Source organism: Saccoglossus kowalevskii, chromosome 15 (assembly GCF_978046115.1).
Source record: "Saccoglossus kowalevskii chromosome 15, keSacKowa6.1, whole genome shotgun sequence".
Taxonomy (NCBI): Eukaryota; Metazoa; Hemichordata; class Enteropneusta; family Harrimaniidae; genus Saccoglossus; species Saccoglossus kowalevskii.
Genome location: NC_140655.1, coordinates 15440349 through 15458380, shown reverse-complemented (window position 1 = coordinate 15458380; position 18032 = coordinate 15440349). Strand labels below are relative to the sequence as shown.

General features: G+C 34.9%; 1 protein-coding gene across 1 annotated transcript in view; it reads right to left on the bottom strand.

Annotated features, from left to right (window-relative positions):
* The window catches only part of LOC102805423 (calmodulin-binding transcription activator 2-like), an 88407-nt gene extending 71655 nt beyond the window's left edge, over positions 1 to 16752 (bottom strand). Inside the window, exons 1-2 of the mRNA XM_085490492.1 lie at positions 16648 to 16752; positions 15493 to 15608 (exon numbers count right to left, since the gene is read on the bottom strand). Of these exons, the coding sequence (XP_085346618.1) occupies positions 15493 to 15608; positions 16648 to 16669 (138 nt within the window). The 5' untranslated portion in view covers positions 16670 to 16752. The remainder of the gene's footprint in view (positions 1 to 15492; positions 15609 to 16647) is intronic.
* Between the last annotated feature and the right edge of the window lie 1280 nt (positions 16753 to 18032).

The window sequence follows — 18032 nt, the reverse complement described above, 5'->3', positions numbered from 1 at the left end:
AAAATTAACTAATTATGCAAATTAATTGATTAATATGCACACATTATTATCCAAAATTAATCAGGTCTCTGAATTGTTCTGGAGCATCTATGTACCAAGTTTCATTAAAAAGTAATGAAGTAATACATGTAGTACCGGTACTTTAAATATCAAAAGCTTAAAATTGATTAATTATGCAAATTAAGTAATTAATATTTCACGAATCAGTCTGTGCATTGTCCTATGTATCTATTTAAGTTTCAGTCAAATGTGATGATTAGTACCTGAGATATCAGTGGAAAAGACTAAAAATTGATTAATCATTATGCAAATTAGGTTAATTATATGCATTGATTTTTACTCAAAACTAATCAAATCTGTGCATTAGTCTAGAGCATCCACGTAACAAGTTTCATCAAAATCCAATGAAAGGTTCTTCAGATATCAGTGGAACAGTCATGGAACAGCTAAAAATTAGCTAATTATCATGCAAATTAGGTAATTAATATGCATGGATTTCAACCAAAACCTAATCAAATCTGCACATTAGCCCAGAGCATCTATGCACCAAGTTTCATTAAAAACCGACAAACGGTTCTTGAGATATCAAGGACAGACTTCACACATATACACAAGTACAGACAGGGTAAATGCAAAGACTCCCATTGTGTGCATCGCACATGGAAGTCAAAAACCAAACTAAATTTAAGCGGATAGTGTCTACATTGACTGAGGGAAGAACCATTTTAAATTGTTGGAGTGGACAGAAATTTGTACACTTTTTCATTCTTCCTGCCCTCCCCTAGAATTTTAAATGGTCTACCCCTTATTCATAGCAGGAAATCTGTCAGACAGCTGAGCTAAACCATGTAGATAAATGTTTCTGGTGTCAGCGAGTTCCATCTGAGGTGTACGAAAAAATAGATTATGACTAAAGTCGGATTATCTCACATAATTTATTGATCTCATTTTGACTCACTGTATCTGACACGGAGATTAGGTTCATGAGAACACACGATTGTATTAGTGCCAATAAAACTTGAATTGAACACTTAAACACCAACTTAATGAGCATGTCAAATAAACCACACTAAAAATATGTCAATAATGGTACCTTCCATTACTATTCTGTATGGGTATAATAGTTAATTCATTCATGACTGGATCAACACTGATGATGACTGAGACATAGATGGTATGCCACTGAGGTGATGATGTGTCATATTCTCCATGGTCATGTACATTAAAAGCTGTATCCCATAGCTAATATGAAACTTGAAACATGCCCAGGTCAGAGGTCACCAACAGGGAAAGACATTGCTTCCACTGTCTGGTTCTCATCTCCATCTATGCAGTATCATATATTTTAGTATCGCAGTTTTATCTATTTCACCATCCAGAATGCAGCAACTCTAAGTCTCGGTAATTTTGTTTTGTTGAGTGTGACATCATGCCATTTTTTTTATTGAGTACAATTCACCTTTATCATGTGGCGACCATTGCCAACTTAATTTGCGTTACAAACCTTGTTGTTGGATTCCCAGCAACGATAAGATATGTGTATGATTCACCGCTGATGTGCTCCATCAATATAAAAGCAAGGCTTGAAACGCAAATAGTTAGCAATGACTATAGTGTGATAAGAATAATTTTGTATAAGTTTTCATGTTTTAAAAAAGACGGGTCTCAGTGGTATATTTATTCTTTAATCTCATAAAAAATTACATAAAATGTAATAGCTTATTTCTTTACAAATTTATAATATGATAAATATAGACTGGTTTCAAATGCAATTAATTTATGGATGAAAGGCAATTTTTTTGATATAAACCACGCCTGGTAAATTCACAACATTTTTACTGTGCACCGTACATTGCAGTTTTAATACTACCAAAGAAGTCTTTTCTTTTCAGTAATTATATAAGCACCAGGGACATTAGGATTCAAATACTGCAATATAATGCATGTACTGTGTCACGAATTCCCTGAAGCCAAGCAGAAGAAAGAAATTTGCAGACTGTCCATTGTTACATATTAAATTGTTACGTACTTCATTGACAATGTTGTCAAATAACCTGTTAGACTACGTGAACAAAAGTCGGTTGTCATGCACCATCAACCTGGAACTAAATTCATCAGAAACCATGTGACCTTAGGTGGGTAAACCTGATAAGCATCGACCAGCTCCACAATAACAATGACAGAACAATAGTTATTTGAACAATACATAACTACCAACTTAACTCTGGGAGCGAACATCAGGTATTTTCACCGCCTAGCAAGCAAAACCGAAGAAAACAGCGGTCAAAAACTCACAAAAATCGACTTTAGCTGTTTTCAAGGCTCTTCGACTGGTGCTCCATAGCAGTTCGTGCAGAGCCTATACATGGCACAGTGGTGTGTGTTTTAGCAACATACAGTGTTCTGTGGCATAGCTTCACCCCTGAGATACCAAAGTTTCTCAGTTGCGAAATATGGAGGACCTCCCCCACAAACTCTAAAAACTACACAATAGCCATGTTTATGTACAAACAGAATAATGATGAGGCTGTGTCTATTGTGCTTATTCAGGAAATAAAATTCTGACTACCAAATGAAAATGAAAATTATTGATTCCATAGACGTAACGTTCTCATGAATTTTCTATACTATGTACCAGCATGGAAGCCTCAAAAGACTCGTAAAATGCATTTCCTATTAAAATGTCAGTCTAAACATGAACTAATATATCAGGGTAGAAAAAAAGTCTGAAGGACATTGCAAGTACTTGGATTTTGAACTCGAAAAGTGAAAACTTAGTCTAGGGACTTCAATATCACATTTAAACCTAATACAAGTTATTCACAGTGTTCAAAACAAAAGTTTTGGTATTGTTTAATTTCATTATATATTTTTAATCATGCAATAAAGCTATGATATCATGAATGACACCTGTATACTAATTAAAACCAAAAGCTGAACGAAAAAAGTGAGAACATCACAGGTTTCCTGTTTAAACATGATTTGTTTTTAACATTTGGCAACTTAAAAATATTTAAATGTAAATAAATAATATTACAGCAATATAGTAAAAAATGTTTACATACTTTACATAGTTTAATGACTGTCTACAGGTAAACATAAAAAAATAGCACTCCCCTGATACACATCAATTTCTTGGAAACCCTTCTAAGTATAATAGCTTCCTATACAAATACTTCAGCAGAATGCAAAATTACGCAAATTCAAATTTCGAAGTGAAGCAGTTCAGCTCCTTGTATGATTCTATTCTGTGTCACGAGACATACGAGCAACAAGGGTGTTTCTCAGCATGAGATGAGGCTCTGCATTAATACACGAGACGCACAAGGAGTAATTCATTCTTTTCTTTTTTATAGATTTAAATGAACTCACTCATGAATAATTAATCACTTTATGACATCATTCATTATTTTTTTTTGAAAAATAAGACTTTCATCTTGCATCGGGATTGCACACTGCTACTTTAGTTGCTAGGAAACAGCATGAGGACCACCTTCTGATAAACTTTGCAATCAACATTCAATAATTAGGTGAATTTGGTTGTCATGGATACAGAATAAAATGTTGCAGCATGGGATCTCTACCTACAATACAAGACAGTAATTAATTTTACAAGGACAATGACACTAAATGACTTACATGTTGATTCCATGCATGCCAATACCATAGTGACTTAAAGTCATTAAACACCACAGATACATGTCTGTCATTTTACATAAAAAGAAGCACTTTTGTAGGTTGATGATCTTTGTGACCTCTGACTCCAGTTACTGTTACAGGGTACCGACATTACCAACATGAGCAGCTATGCTTACCAGAGGCATGACAGGGTGCCAGCGATGGAGATATCAATTTCTGAATACTAATCAAAATACATGTACGCTTGCAGGAAATCCTCATTTTTTTATTATACATCGTGACTCATCAAAATATTGCTTGTAAATATGATGCGATATCTAAATATTTATAAAATACCAAAAGTAATAATCCTACATTATTAAATAGTTAATATAGTATGTGAAAATATTCAAAATTTGATTGCAAATTCAGCGTACAACATCACCCCGTCATATTACACAAGTCTCGAAGACAAGACTCATTCTTCCTAAGAATATTTTAATTTACTGTGAAATACTTTATTTTAGCTGGAATTAATTTTCGCTGAAAAGATTTTTTGAGTCTGTTGTATAAAGTTTAATTTCACTGATTTGTGATGAGTTTAATGTAAAACGTATGAAGAAAGGTATATTCGCTGAGTTTTATTTTTACTGAATCATCCCTTCAGCGAAAATAGTGAAAATAAATTACAAGCAAAAATTAAGTATTTTACAGTACACATGTACTTGTAAAGTGGTATTAAAATTTACAGATACCGGTAAAGCCTAATAAAAAAAAATATTCATGTTTTTTGTCATAAGGCACACAAGTTAAAACTCTGTACATTGTACCTCACAGCTTTGCTTTTTGTTTCTTGTCAGAATTTTAGCAGCTTCTGGTTTTCAATTTCTATGGAGGGCACGTTTCCAATTACGATGCTGTACAATCCCCACTTCCCTGGAACAGTCACAGAGACATGTTGACAGTATATCCAGCCCTTTGCCCCTTTTAAAATAGCCGTATGAGGGAAAAGTTCGGCATGGGATTTTAACATGGGTCATAACTGAATATGATTTTTGAACCTTGAAAACTTGTAGGTGATATTAAGGTACTTTCTAGGTATTATGATCCTCTGTGGTTCAAAAAGGGAACCTGGGGATACTTGTATCTGTTGAACATCAACGTAACATTGTCCATTTATATATCTTGTTTTTAATCACTGGTTGTTTAGAATGAATATTTCATGACTTTCTGCACTCAGTACTCATACCCGCATTAAATGTGACATAACATAGTATTGCGCATCAAAAATTGTAATCAAAATTATACTCAGACCTGAGGGTGTTTTACAGTTACTAGCAGATTAATAAGGTTAGTTATATATTAACCATGAAACTGAATACCCAAATTTTAAAGTAAAATCAGTATTAGAACTTTAAAGATGTAATATTTCTTAGAGCATCTGCAGCACTGACCAACAAACCTAGACAAACATACATGTATATCCCAGGAGAGTACACTGAAGCTTCGTAAAAATAGAACTGATATAACTGTAATACGTGCCTATTCAATGTGTAAAGCAGATCAACTACAGACAACATATGCAGACAATAAAGATCTTTTAAACCCCAACGGCGTTAACTTTATTATAGCATTTCAGTGATCTGCTATGAATCCCAGGGAAGTTTAGTGTCTGAACAAAGCCCCTCAGTTATAAACATGTCTGTCACCACCAGCATTTTAGTTTTTTTACTTATTTGACACTGACTTTTATAATTAATCAATCGTATTATGCAAGACCAAAAAATAAGATATACTGTAAAATACTTTATTTTGGCTTGGAATTAATTTTCGTTATTTTCACAATTCCAGTGAAAATAAAATCCACACAAAACACCTAAAAAGTCTTTTCAGCGAAAATTAATTCCAGCTGAAATAAAGTATTTCACAGTATTTATTTTGCATGCACAAGTTGTAAAGGTTTTTATAAAAAAAAAATTTTTCTAGGTTTATTGCTTTGTGGCGTCATTTGTTGATGTATTGACTCAGGAACACACAAAACATTAAAGAAACCAGACAGCTTTCAAATTTAACTTCTTGTTTATTCCGCCATTTTCAGTTACCAATCGCAGTACTCTTTACATATTAATACACTTGGGAGATCAGGTGACACATAACACCATTACAAAAGTATGTATTCTGACGCATGCAATAAAGTAGTCCCAAAAACGTAACACTCCTTTATTTTTACAAGAGACAAGTTTTTCATGAAATTTTCAGAAAATGAGTAAAAAGAAACTCTCAATGGCTATATATGTGTGATCCACCGCAACGCAACTTTGGTGATTGTGAAAGCAAGTAAAAAGATAAAACAAATACAAGAAAGGAAATCAAAGGCGATGACAGCTGAAGATGGACATAATATGCTTTCTGTACTTTTTTCTCCACAGCTTTTGAAAATCCTGATAAATTTAATGGCACAGATAATTATAATGTTAGCTCATTAACAGTTACAACGTTTCCCACAGTTAAAAACTGCTGATATCAACATTATATGGTCACTGCTTAATAAAGTATGGTTAATAAAATGTTAACTTTATTACCCAGCCAAACCTTGAATTATGCAAGAATATTAAAGCATACATATTAACCCCAAATGAACATGTGTTAATTACTATGTAGGGATACTATTTATATTTCTAGGCAATCTCATAAAGACTTCTCGTCTTTCTAGATATTATTAAATTTATATTTGGAAGTTTGCTGGGCTACCGGTTAAACAAGCTAGTAGTTCCATAGTAACATTGTATAGTCCATCAAGTTTAGTAGGTACTTACAGCTATGCAGAAAAGCGTCAAACAAAATATATTAATATCAAGACAAATTGGTTTATTTAGAAAACAAAAGTACTAATATTTTGTAAATTTTAGTAGTCCAGTTGGGCTACTAATTTTGTGTAAGGCATCCGCAGAACAATTTGAATAGCCTATGAGGGCTGCTGATAATATGGTGTTCTTTGTACTAAACAAGAATGGACAAAAAACTACTAAAAATGTACTTGAAGATTTAACCCTTAAACTTTTCCAAAATATTGATCAATATAATAGCCAATTGGAAACACTTAAGAAGTGGCAAAATGTTGTTCTGATGAGCTGCTGAACATTTACGCGTCGAATTAAACCTCCCTATGCAGACGAAATTGGAACACCAGAACACTCAAATTTATAAGGTAATGGCGGAACTCGAAAACTTGTCTAGTATGGATCAATGGCCAAGATATTATTTTTGAGAAAGTTGGTTATATAAATGATTATGTTCATTGCTTTATTACCTACAATCATGGAACAATATTACCATGGTAACAGGAAAAGGCAAGTGTTACAGTTAATTGGGCAAATATCATTCAGAAATAGTTATTCTTAGAAGAAATCGATAGTAAACAATGTAGCATTTTTATCACTTGTTAGAAGCAAGATTTTTTAAATAATTCAGAACAACAAACAGTGCCCCGTCATATATGGTGTATGTTACCTGTCATTCAAGATATGACATAATATTTTCATACTGAAAAAATTACCACTTTTTGCTACAAAATAACTGTCGTAAAATAGGTTGGTGACACCAAGTCTTTTTACAAGTCATTATATTCGTCAGGAATGTAATTTTACATTACCAAATTAATATTCTGGGTGTTTACATTTATGAACAGGCTACTAATTTTAAAAAAAAAATCATCAGAAAAATTTACTTATGGAGGGAATCAATGTGTGATTATAAAACAAAAGATGTATTACACCAAGTCGGTAACTAACAATATGATAACATGGTGACAAGATCTTGTGAGAAACAAATCTATACATTCACTAGGTATGCATGTTTTCAAATCATTTCAATATATGGGTTTCCAGCAATGAAACAAGATGTTACTAACTCTTGTTTAAGTCTCCAATGAGATCACATAATAATATGTACATATTTGCATAGACATGTTCAGCCTAGTGCCCATGGAGGGTAGGAGGAGAATCAGCCATGGAAGAGGCCATGGGAAGAGTGTTAAAACGATCATGGAAGGTATGTGGAAGATGCCATTAAAAGTATGCAGTAGAGGCCATGGAGGGTATGTGAAAAAGGCCATGGAGGGTATGTGAAAAAGGCCATGGAGGGTATGTGAAAAAGGCCATGGAGGGTATGTGAAAAAGGCCATGGAGGGTATGTGAAAAAGGCCATGGAGGGTACGTGGAAAAGGCCATGGAGGGTATGTGAAAAAGGCCATGGAGGGTACGTGGAAAAAGCCATGGAGGGTATGTGGAAAAAGCCATGGAGGGTATGTAGAAAAAGCCATGGAGGGTATGTAGAAAAAGCCATGGAGGATGTGTGAAAGAGGCCATTGAGGGTATGTGGAAAAAGCCTTGGAGGGTATGTGGAAAAAGCCATGGAGGGTATGTGGAAAAAGCCATGGAGGGTATGTGAAAGAGGCCATTGAGGGTTTGTGGAAGAGGCCACGGAGGATATGTGGAAAAAGCCATGGAGGGTATGTGAAAGAGGCCATGGAGGGTGTGTGAAAGAGACCATTGAGGGTATGTGAAAGAGACCATTGAGGGTGTGTGGAAGAGACCATTGGGGGTGTGTGGAAGAGGCCATGAAGGGTATGTGGAAGAGGCCATGGAGGGTATGTGGAAAAAGCCATGGACGGTATGTGAAAGAGGCCATGGAGGGTATGTGAAAGAGACCACAGAGGGTATGTGGAAGAAGCCATGGAGGGTATGTATGTGGAAGAAGCCAGAGAGGGTATGTGGAAGAAGCCAGAGAGGGTATGTGGAAGAAGCCATGGAGGGTATGTGAAAGAGGCCATGGAGGGAATGTGAAAGAGACCACGGAGGATATGTGGAAAAAGCCAAGGAGTGTATGTGAAAGAGGCCATGGAGGGTGTGCGAAAGAGACCATTGAAGGTATGTGAAAGAGACCATTGAGGGTATGTGGAAGAAGCCATGGAGGGTATGTGGAAGAAGCCATGGAGGGTATGTGGAAGAAGCCAGAGAGAGAATGTGAAAGAGACCATTGAGGGTATGTGAAAGAGGCAGTGGAGGGTATGTGAAAGAGGCCGTGGAGGGTATGTGGAAGAGGTCATGGAGGGTATGTGGAAGAGATCATGGAAGGTATGTGAAAAAGGCCATAAAGGGTATGTGAAAGAGGCCATGGAGGGTATGTCATTGTGGTAGAGGCCATGGAAGACGCATGTATGTGGAATAGACCACGGAATAGACCACGGAGGGTATGCGAGAGGCTATGGAGCTAGGGTATGTGAAAGAGGCCATGGAGGGTATGTGGGAGAGATCATAGAGGGTATGTGGAAGAGGTCATGGAAGATGCATGTATGTGGAATAGACCATGGAGGGTAAGTGAGAGGCCATGGAGAATATGTGAATGGGGCCATGGAGGGTATGTGAGAGGCTATGGAGGATATGTGAAAGCGGCTATGGAGCTAGGGTATGTGAAAGAGGCTATGGAGCTATGGTATGTGAAAGAGGCTATGGAGCTAGAGTATGTGAAAGAAGTCATGAAGGGTATGTGGGAGAGATCATAGAGGGTGTGTGGAAGAGGTCATGGAAGATGCATGTATGTGGAATAGACCATGGAGGGTAAGTGAGAGGCCATGGAGAATATGTGAAAGAGGCCATGGCGGGTATGTGAAAGAGGCCATGGAGCTAGGGTATGTAAAAGAGGCCATGAAGGGTATGTGGGAGAGATCATAGAGGGTATGCGGTAGAGGCCATGGAAGATGCGTGTATGTGGAATAGACCATGGAGGGTACGTGAGAGGCCATAGAGGATATGTGAAAGGGGCCATGGAGGGTATGTGAAAGAGACCATGGATCTAGGGTATGTGAAAGAAGCCATGGAGGATATGCGAAAGAAGTCATGAAGGGTATGTGGGAGAGATCATAGAGGGTATGTGAAAGAGGCCATGGAGGATATGTGAGAGGCCATTAAGAGTATGTGGAAGAGGCCATGAAGGGTATATGAGAGGCCATGGAGGATATGTAGAAGAGGCCATGGAGGATATGTGGAAGAGGCCATGGAGGGTGTGTGGAAGAGGCCATGGAAGGAATGTGGGAGAGACCATAGAGGTAAAGGCCATTGAAGTGTATTGAAAAGGCCATGCAGATAATTGACCAGGAAATGACTAGGGAGGGTATGGGTAAGTAGCCATGGTGGGATGTAGTGACCCAGGATGTAGTTTGGAAATCACCATGTAGATGATAATGAATTGACCATGAATGGAATACGGAAGTAGATATAGAGAGAGTGACTGTTGAAGTGGCCACAGATATTGAAAGTTGATAGTACTATGGGAGTTGAAGAGGTGGTGTGGAGGGGCCCAACTGGAAACAACTATGGTGAGAGTATGGAATTAGTCATGGAGGTACATGTACTAATGTAGTATTGAAGTGGCCATAAAGGGAGGATGAAAATGGCCATGAATTTAGTCAAAAAATAGACAGCAAAGTAAGCGGGAAAAATAGTGACTCTATCAATTTATAACATTTTAATTTCACCTTGGGTTATTTCACACAAAATCAGTAGTAAGTAGGGCCATGCTAAAAAGGTCAGAAGATATGAAAAGCTTTTTTTAAACTTTGGCCTCAGGGCCCATTTTTGATACAAATTACAATCAACAACTAATTATTTTTTAAAAATTTCCACACAATCCCACTAAATGCAGGAATATGTCACTGTGAAATGACGAAGGCAGCGCTAAAAGCACATAATAGCCGTTTGTCTACACATGTAAATGCACTTTACTCTTACTGTGTGTTTAGCACCAATTCATGCTTCAACAATTAATGTTGATTTCACTTAGTTACCGTTGCTAGTCCCATAATTTGCAAAGTCTGCAGGTATTTTGCTGATTCATATACCATAATAAATCCAGAGCCTTAAACAAATAACTATTTTGGAGGTGGCCCATAAAGATTTTACAATACCGGTATTTACTTTGTCAGGATGGTACACATTAACATTTTAAATGTCAAAGTCAACTTTCTGACATTCTCCAAAATAAGCCTGTATTCCTTTTTTTTCCATATTTTATCTAAAAATTTCATCAAAACAATAACCAGTCGGGAGCAATGTCTACTTGGTCCAATATTGATAAATAATTTAAAGAAAAATACATAAAAATATGCATGAGCTGGCAACAACATTTTAAGCAGGAAAATGTAAGGCATTCAAAATTAAAGTTCATGAAAATTGAGCTTTAGTTATTGCTCTCATGTGCGTACATGCAGCATATAATAATATTAATTATTTTACAAGTCTCCTTGTTGTAAATTTACTCAAGTCTGGCGATGCATTTTATATTTTTGCATCACAGTGTCAGGAAGATGACAATTATGAGAAAACTAGGCAGTATTCTAAAAGCTAATATTATGTCAGTTAGGGGGGTCACTGAAAAGGTGTGAACAGAAATTTCGTGATTTCCAAAAGACAAATATCAGAAAACAAATCCAGACGTTTGAATCCCAGCAAACATGGTCAGGAGTAATTTATATGAGGTGACGTGATATGTATTCTTGGGTCAAGGCAAAGTGTTGCCATCCTATAGGATAAAGATATGTGGTCCTTTGCATGGAATGGCAGTAAAATAATGAAACCATAACAGGGTATCAAACTTCTATGGCAGGCTATAATTATTACTACACACAGCACTTTCTTAAGGCGGGAGGGTCGTCACCTGTGCACGCGTAGGAATTGAGTCCCAATCAACGATAACAACACACGCTAAAAACGCAAAAGCTCATGGGTAGACGCTTGTTTGTAAACAATGAGACCCTATGGCCATCTGATGCATGCCCAGGGGACGACTCCCTCGCTTTAAGTTTTAAGTTTTACTTTAACTTCTATTTTGAATAGATTTGAGCACTAGATAGTGATATGCAGTTGTGATTCTCTGTTCAGCAGTCCATTACTACATGTAGATGGTGAAGAGATTACAATGTGAATGTTACACATCACGGTCACAGTGACTGAGTTTGACTCACTTGAAAAAACAGTGTCAAGTGTGTATTCAGATCATCAATTCCCTTTTTCATGAATTATTCATTCATTTTTCTTTTCAAACAAACAAGGGTAATAAAGGTTTCCCATTTGAAATCTGGGAAGGGTACTTGAGGAATTTGAATTGTTGCTAGTAATGATAAATTACAATGTATATATTATATATATTTATTTTTATTTATTAAATTTCATTTTATTAATTTGGTATTACCGGGGTATATAACAAAACCAATTTTTATGTTCATATTACAATATGAAAATTTATATCTGATATTATTTTTTACAATGTATATATTATATACATTATATATATATATATATTTTTTATCATATTTGTTTATTTTGTTAATTTGGTATTATATAACAAAACTAATTTTTATGTTCATATTACAATATGAAAATTTATATCTACTATTATTTTTTGTTTTATTTTTAATTAATTAATTCTATTATTTTTTTTTCTTTTGCAGTAATTTTTTTTCTTATACTTAGAATAGCATTTGCCTATGTTCAATTTAAAATGAATAATGTCAATAAATTGTTATTATTATTATTATAAATATCTTATTCATATTTGCATGCTGATATTTTTCTTCATCACATTTTTCCTATTCTTTTACATTATGAAGTCATAATGGAAAGTTTAATTTTTCTCTCCCTTCACCCACAATAATTGCTCTTTTCAAAATCCTTTAAGCTCAAACTCCCAGTTTTCAAATGCGAGACCCATAACTGAACTTTAGGGTGGCAACCGACACAGCTTGGCAATCATATACAACAGTAACCATTCATACAGTGTATTTTAACACAAACATGCTGTCATAGTCGGGATGAGTTAAAAATCTAAAATACATGAAACAACAATAAATATGTTGTATAGTTGGCTTTTTATTTTGCTAAAAGAAATGCTTCCTGTATTTCAAATCATCTGGAATTCAGATCAGGTCTGCAGGACACTTATCTAAAATCCTAAAACTAAGTTTTGAATAGAATACTAGTACCAACATTCATAAATAATATATATTGAATCAATAAAATTCAAATCATATTAGTTTTAATGGCAGTAGTTTTGTCATCACATACAAACCACGTAAATAACTACATTTTGTATACCAGGGTAGATGAAGCCGATTTCAAAGATGTAGGACAAGTTGGTCTAGCTTTTGATAAAATACAGACAGTACAACGTTTACAAGAAAATTGTGAGCACAGTTTTTGAACATTTTGTATAACATTTTACAAATTTAATGTATTTGTCAATAATTTCTTCATTAATTTTAGATCAAATTTCTTACTGGCTACAGCAATTGATCAAAATCTTTCAAAAAAAATATGTACGTATGTTTTGCGTTATGTATTTGTCTGTAATTCGTCATTGGCTATAGGACTTGTTTGAAATCTTTGTGAAAAACTAATGTAAAATTATGTGCTTTTTTATTGAGACAAGCAGCCTGTCGGCTGAGATAGCTCCGCTGTTAGCAATGCACATGGCAATTAAAGAACAGAAGATATCTTTAGAAAATGAACAAATCTGAGAGAGGTCCACATGTAGTACCTATATGTATAATATATCAAAGCAATTGGACTTGCGGTTTTCAACAAGAAGTCGAAAATATTACTTTTTACCAAAATTTACAAAAATATTCATCAAAATTAGAGAATTAAAGATATCATCATGAAATTAACAAATCTGAGAGAGGTCTACCCAAGGTACATATACACCAAGTATCAAGGCATTCAGGCTTGTAGTTTTCAAGTAGAAGTCGAAAAAGTAAAACATTGACACGGACGACGACGGACAATCACTCATATGATAAGCTCCGTTCGACAAAGTCGACAGCGGAGCTAAAAAGGGACTTTAGCTTTGATAAAACTACTCATACTCAGGATATAGCATTTATATTAACTCATAATACTTTTAAAACAGCTGGATCATTATTTAATAACAGATAATACATGTACATGATTAATTTGTAATTAACATTATTAATTGCCTAGGTTCTGACAATAGTAATCGCACTGACACTCAGATACCCCAATATTGAGATAATGAGCAGTTGATATTATGTTGAACTGTTCATAATCAGTTTATTTCAAGAAACATCTCATACAGAGATAAATAGACTCTTACTAGGCGTGGGGTGTCAGTAAGAATAATAATTAGACAAGGCATGACTATAACTTGCCCTGTGGCAGCATGGAATGGATTTCCTTTCAGGAGGTGAATTCAGAAATATTTACAAAATTGATGTTAGGCTGCAATGCAATGAATGGAAAAATAACAAATCTTTAGAAATATTGTACCAATATCATACTACCGGTACTTGGATAATGCATGTGAAATCAAACAAGTCTTCATTGAGCCTACCGTACCCAAGGCAATAACAATCAACAAGTCTTGCTTCAAGATACTTGTGTCAAACAAAATAAGTCATCCTTTAATTAATGCACCCCAACACACAAAACAACAAATTGAAAAAAGAATCTGACTCAGTTTGTTTTCATAATTTGAGCAATTATAAAGTATTAATGATAATATTTAATTTTATTATAATATGAACACTCAATATGAAGCACTATTTTATTATCCTATCAAGGTCAAGCTATTGAATATCCATCTCATTGTCAAGGTTATCTACTTGGTATAGATATCTTTTTTTACATTTAATTCATTGAAATCTTGGATTACATTGAAAAACTGTCTTAGGTTATATAACTGCAGTGAATACAAATTTTCACCTAAATGTTCCATTACCTTTGATGCAATAATTTTTATCATCAATATTTTACATTAACATATTTTTTTTTAATTTCTTTTGTTAATTTTGCAGCAAAATTGGAAAAAATAAGGAATAAATTATGCTATTTATTCTGTGAAAGGTGGCATGGTGGTCAAAACGTTATAGAAGAATGATTAATTTAAAATATCTACTTTTTAGAAATACTAGAACACAATTATCAAAATTATAGGATTTATCTCAAAATATAAATGTCATGTTCAAGCATAATAATCTACTCGTTCATAAATGGCACAATAACTAACTCATTGTCATGACAATCTGTCACATAAAATATAAAAAAACACAGAGTATTAAATAAGGTTTGATGTGAATGTATAGTCAAAATAATCAATTGATGAAAACAATATTTTTTCACATCATCAAAAAAAAAAAATAGGCAACAAAGTCGTTGAAAACTGACGCTAAATAATTACCAATTAATACTTTAAATTATGCAAGAATTTGAGAAAAAGCTAGCTATAACTAAATTAATATTTCCAAGGCATCAATTATTTGTATGAGGTATAAAAATCTATTACTGTGTTTTGTGCCCAATGCGTTTATTTTTATTTCCACTTTCTATCATTATTTATCGACATGACAAATCAGAAATTACAAATAGCCCATTTAGCAGCGGATCAGTGAAAAGGCACAACTGTGGATACTTGACAGTGAAGCTCTGTAATTGGAATATTTCAAGTATCCACGAGTAAGAATTGCGTGCCTTGGAGAACTGAGGGAAGTATATTTGCATTTAGTATAATTTGATGATAGAAAAGTTAGACACGCTCAGCTTAAAAAATATTACCTTATTTATTATATTTAATACAACATTTAAAAGTACCTTCATTTTTTAAATAAATTAGTTGATGATGTTCAATCATGGATGTAGGCTACGAGTTAAAAAAGAAACTTAATCTGGCTTATATATAGCCATTATTAATCTTTCTTTTGAATGTCCATGGTTCAATTGAAAATGAATTTACGTCAATAACGTTATTATGAACTGCCCTGGTTGTCAAAACTCAAGTTTTTACATCAAAGTAACATACACTGACCTCATTCGTATTCCATCGATGTCTTTCTTTCGGGAACAGTTTCGGCTTAGGTAACTTGGAAATGAATTTGTCAACTTTCTCCGGAACAGCTGGTTTGCTTTTCTGCTGCTGATCATCTATTACAAAAAAACAACAAAAAAACATGTGTCTTTTTTTTGTTTTTAATATTTTATCTTCATTCTACAGTTTTTTTGTTTTCATTTCAGTTTGGGAGAATAAATATTATCATCAAAAAAACAAGTGTATAAATTTGTTTATCACCATAGTAACCAGTGTGTGATGTCATCTTTCGTGGTTCTAAAAATGTGAAATGTGGTGAGGTTACCACATTCAACTAGTAGACCATATAGTTATTCAATGTGTGATTCCCCTGTGGTTTCCAGAGGAAAACTACACCACTTCAGACCCTGCTGGTTGACAGATCACACTGAAGTCACAGGCGTATTGTTTTCATATAAAATCTCACTCGGCAGCTGCAGCATAATGGGAATAATATACATGATATGTGGCTGGTGCTCGCTCGACATGCCAGTCTTTGACTCCAAGCGAAATAAATACTTTCCCTGGTGCGGACGATACGAACGCGAATACATTTCTGTCTGGCCAAGACCCAAACAAATTTACACACGGAAACACACGTAAAGGGTAACTCATAAACACAGGTCTTTCATTGAATGGTCAATGTAATATTTTTTCTCTTGAACTTGAGAGCGACTCTCTGATAATACAACGTTGTTTACAAAACAGCCATTATTTACACAACAAAGTAAAATTACAAAGAAGGGGTTAGTCACGATGAAGGCTTCATCAATCCTAAAAAATACCTAATAAATGAATGCCGGTATAAATTACGTATATTCGATACGATATGTAAGCGAGCTGGTGGATTTATGAGTGAGAAAGCAGAGGTCTAGTTAAAAAAATAAACAGTCGAGCCCGTCTCGTCGCAGTGATCAAGTCCACACAGCGTAAGCGGCGAGAATGCGTACAAAGATCGGTCAGCGAGTCGGCTAAGATCGTACACTAAGCAACACAACCTAATAACATCGTACCATGAATTGGTTGCAATGAATGATAAGCACCCTCCGATTTACAATCAACCATACAACAGCATCCATGAAAGTCAAATTCCATGCTTCTGCTGGTAAGTCCTACCTTCATTGGACGTTAAGGCCATGACAATTCGAGTTTAGTCCATGTTTCTTGAAAACACATTCATTTCATTCCAGCTCTCGGTCACTTCTCGCGGAGCTTGGGCGCTTTGTGAAATAATCTCACATCTTACGCATATCCATGTCTTCGCGGTAGCGGGCGCTATCCTGTCACCCGGGCAACCGAAGTAAACGAGTTGTGAAATACGAAGGACACGCTCACCGATTTTGTTTTATTTATCGTTTTATTTGATGAAATAACCACGCCAATTTACGCTGGAATCATGCGATGTAATTTGCAACCCATACGGACAGTGCGAACAGCCATAAGAAGGGAATAATTTACTAATAAAAAGATAAACAGCAAGGGGTGAACCATGCGGGGGTGTACACGTGTTTTGCAACTTAAAGTCATATTCAAGTTTCAGCCGCATCATGTGGCGACACTTTTTTGCCAAAAGCCGGATACATTTTTCAGCACAGAGAAATATAAGCTGATTCGCTTGAGCGTTTTTATTTCACTATTACGTATTGATTATTGATTTGGACGTCACGAATAACTATTTTTCACCAATTAAGAACTATTTTAAAAACTTGAAGACTGTCTGTCGTATTTCAAATCGACAGATTTGCAACAGATTTCATAAAAATCCATGTCATAATAATTTTATAATAATTCAATAAAACACCCATCTTAGGTAACATATGGTTTGTTCGCCAATATTGTTAACTTCCAGTATGTTTTAGCATGTTTAGATAATTTTGTTTGGTATGATTACATTTTGATAAACACGCAGGTTACAATTTATCAAAGTAAAAAGGTATTAGTTACATTTATGATGTTATAGATAAATGTTTACCCGGGGTAATCTTGTTTTGGCAGCAAACATAAGAGTATTAATTCGATGGAATGCAGCAGTGAAGCTCACGTGTCCCGCATTTATCTTTACACTAAACACGGTTACTAAAACCGTGCACTGGTGTAACATGTTTAACATTTGTTTTTAAACCGGTACACAGGCTAGGTGCCTATACCCCACCACATTCTATGGCCGGAGGCTCAAACTCTGTCATACTTCTGTCTCTTAATGCCATAGAAACGAGATAAATATATTGATGGACCAATTAAGAAATTGACACCCTGTACTGATCTTTATGACTCAATCCATTTTTTTTCGGCCAATTCATGTATGCTGCCCTCAGCGGTCTGTTTTGCTCTTCATTCGTGAAAGAAACGAGTTCACGGTCGAGCGAAATACATTAAATTTAAAGACCACGTCTTAAAATACGGCCCATTATTGAACAAGCAAACAAGTAGCCATTATAATTTATAGTGTCTGGTAAAAATAAAAAATAATATCAAATATAGCTGCATAGCAGCGATGACGG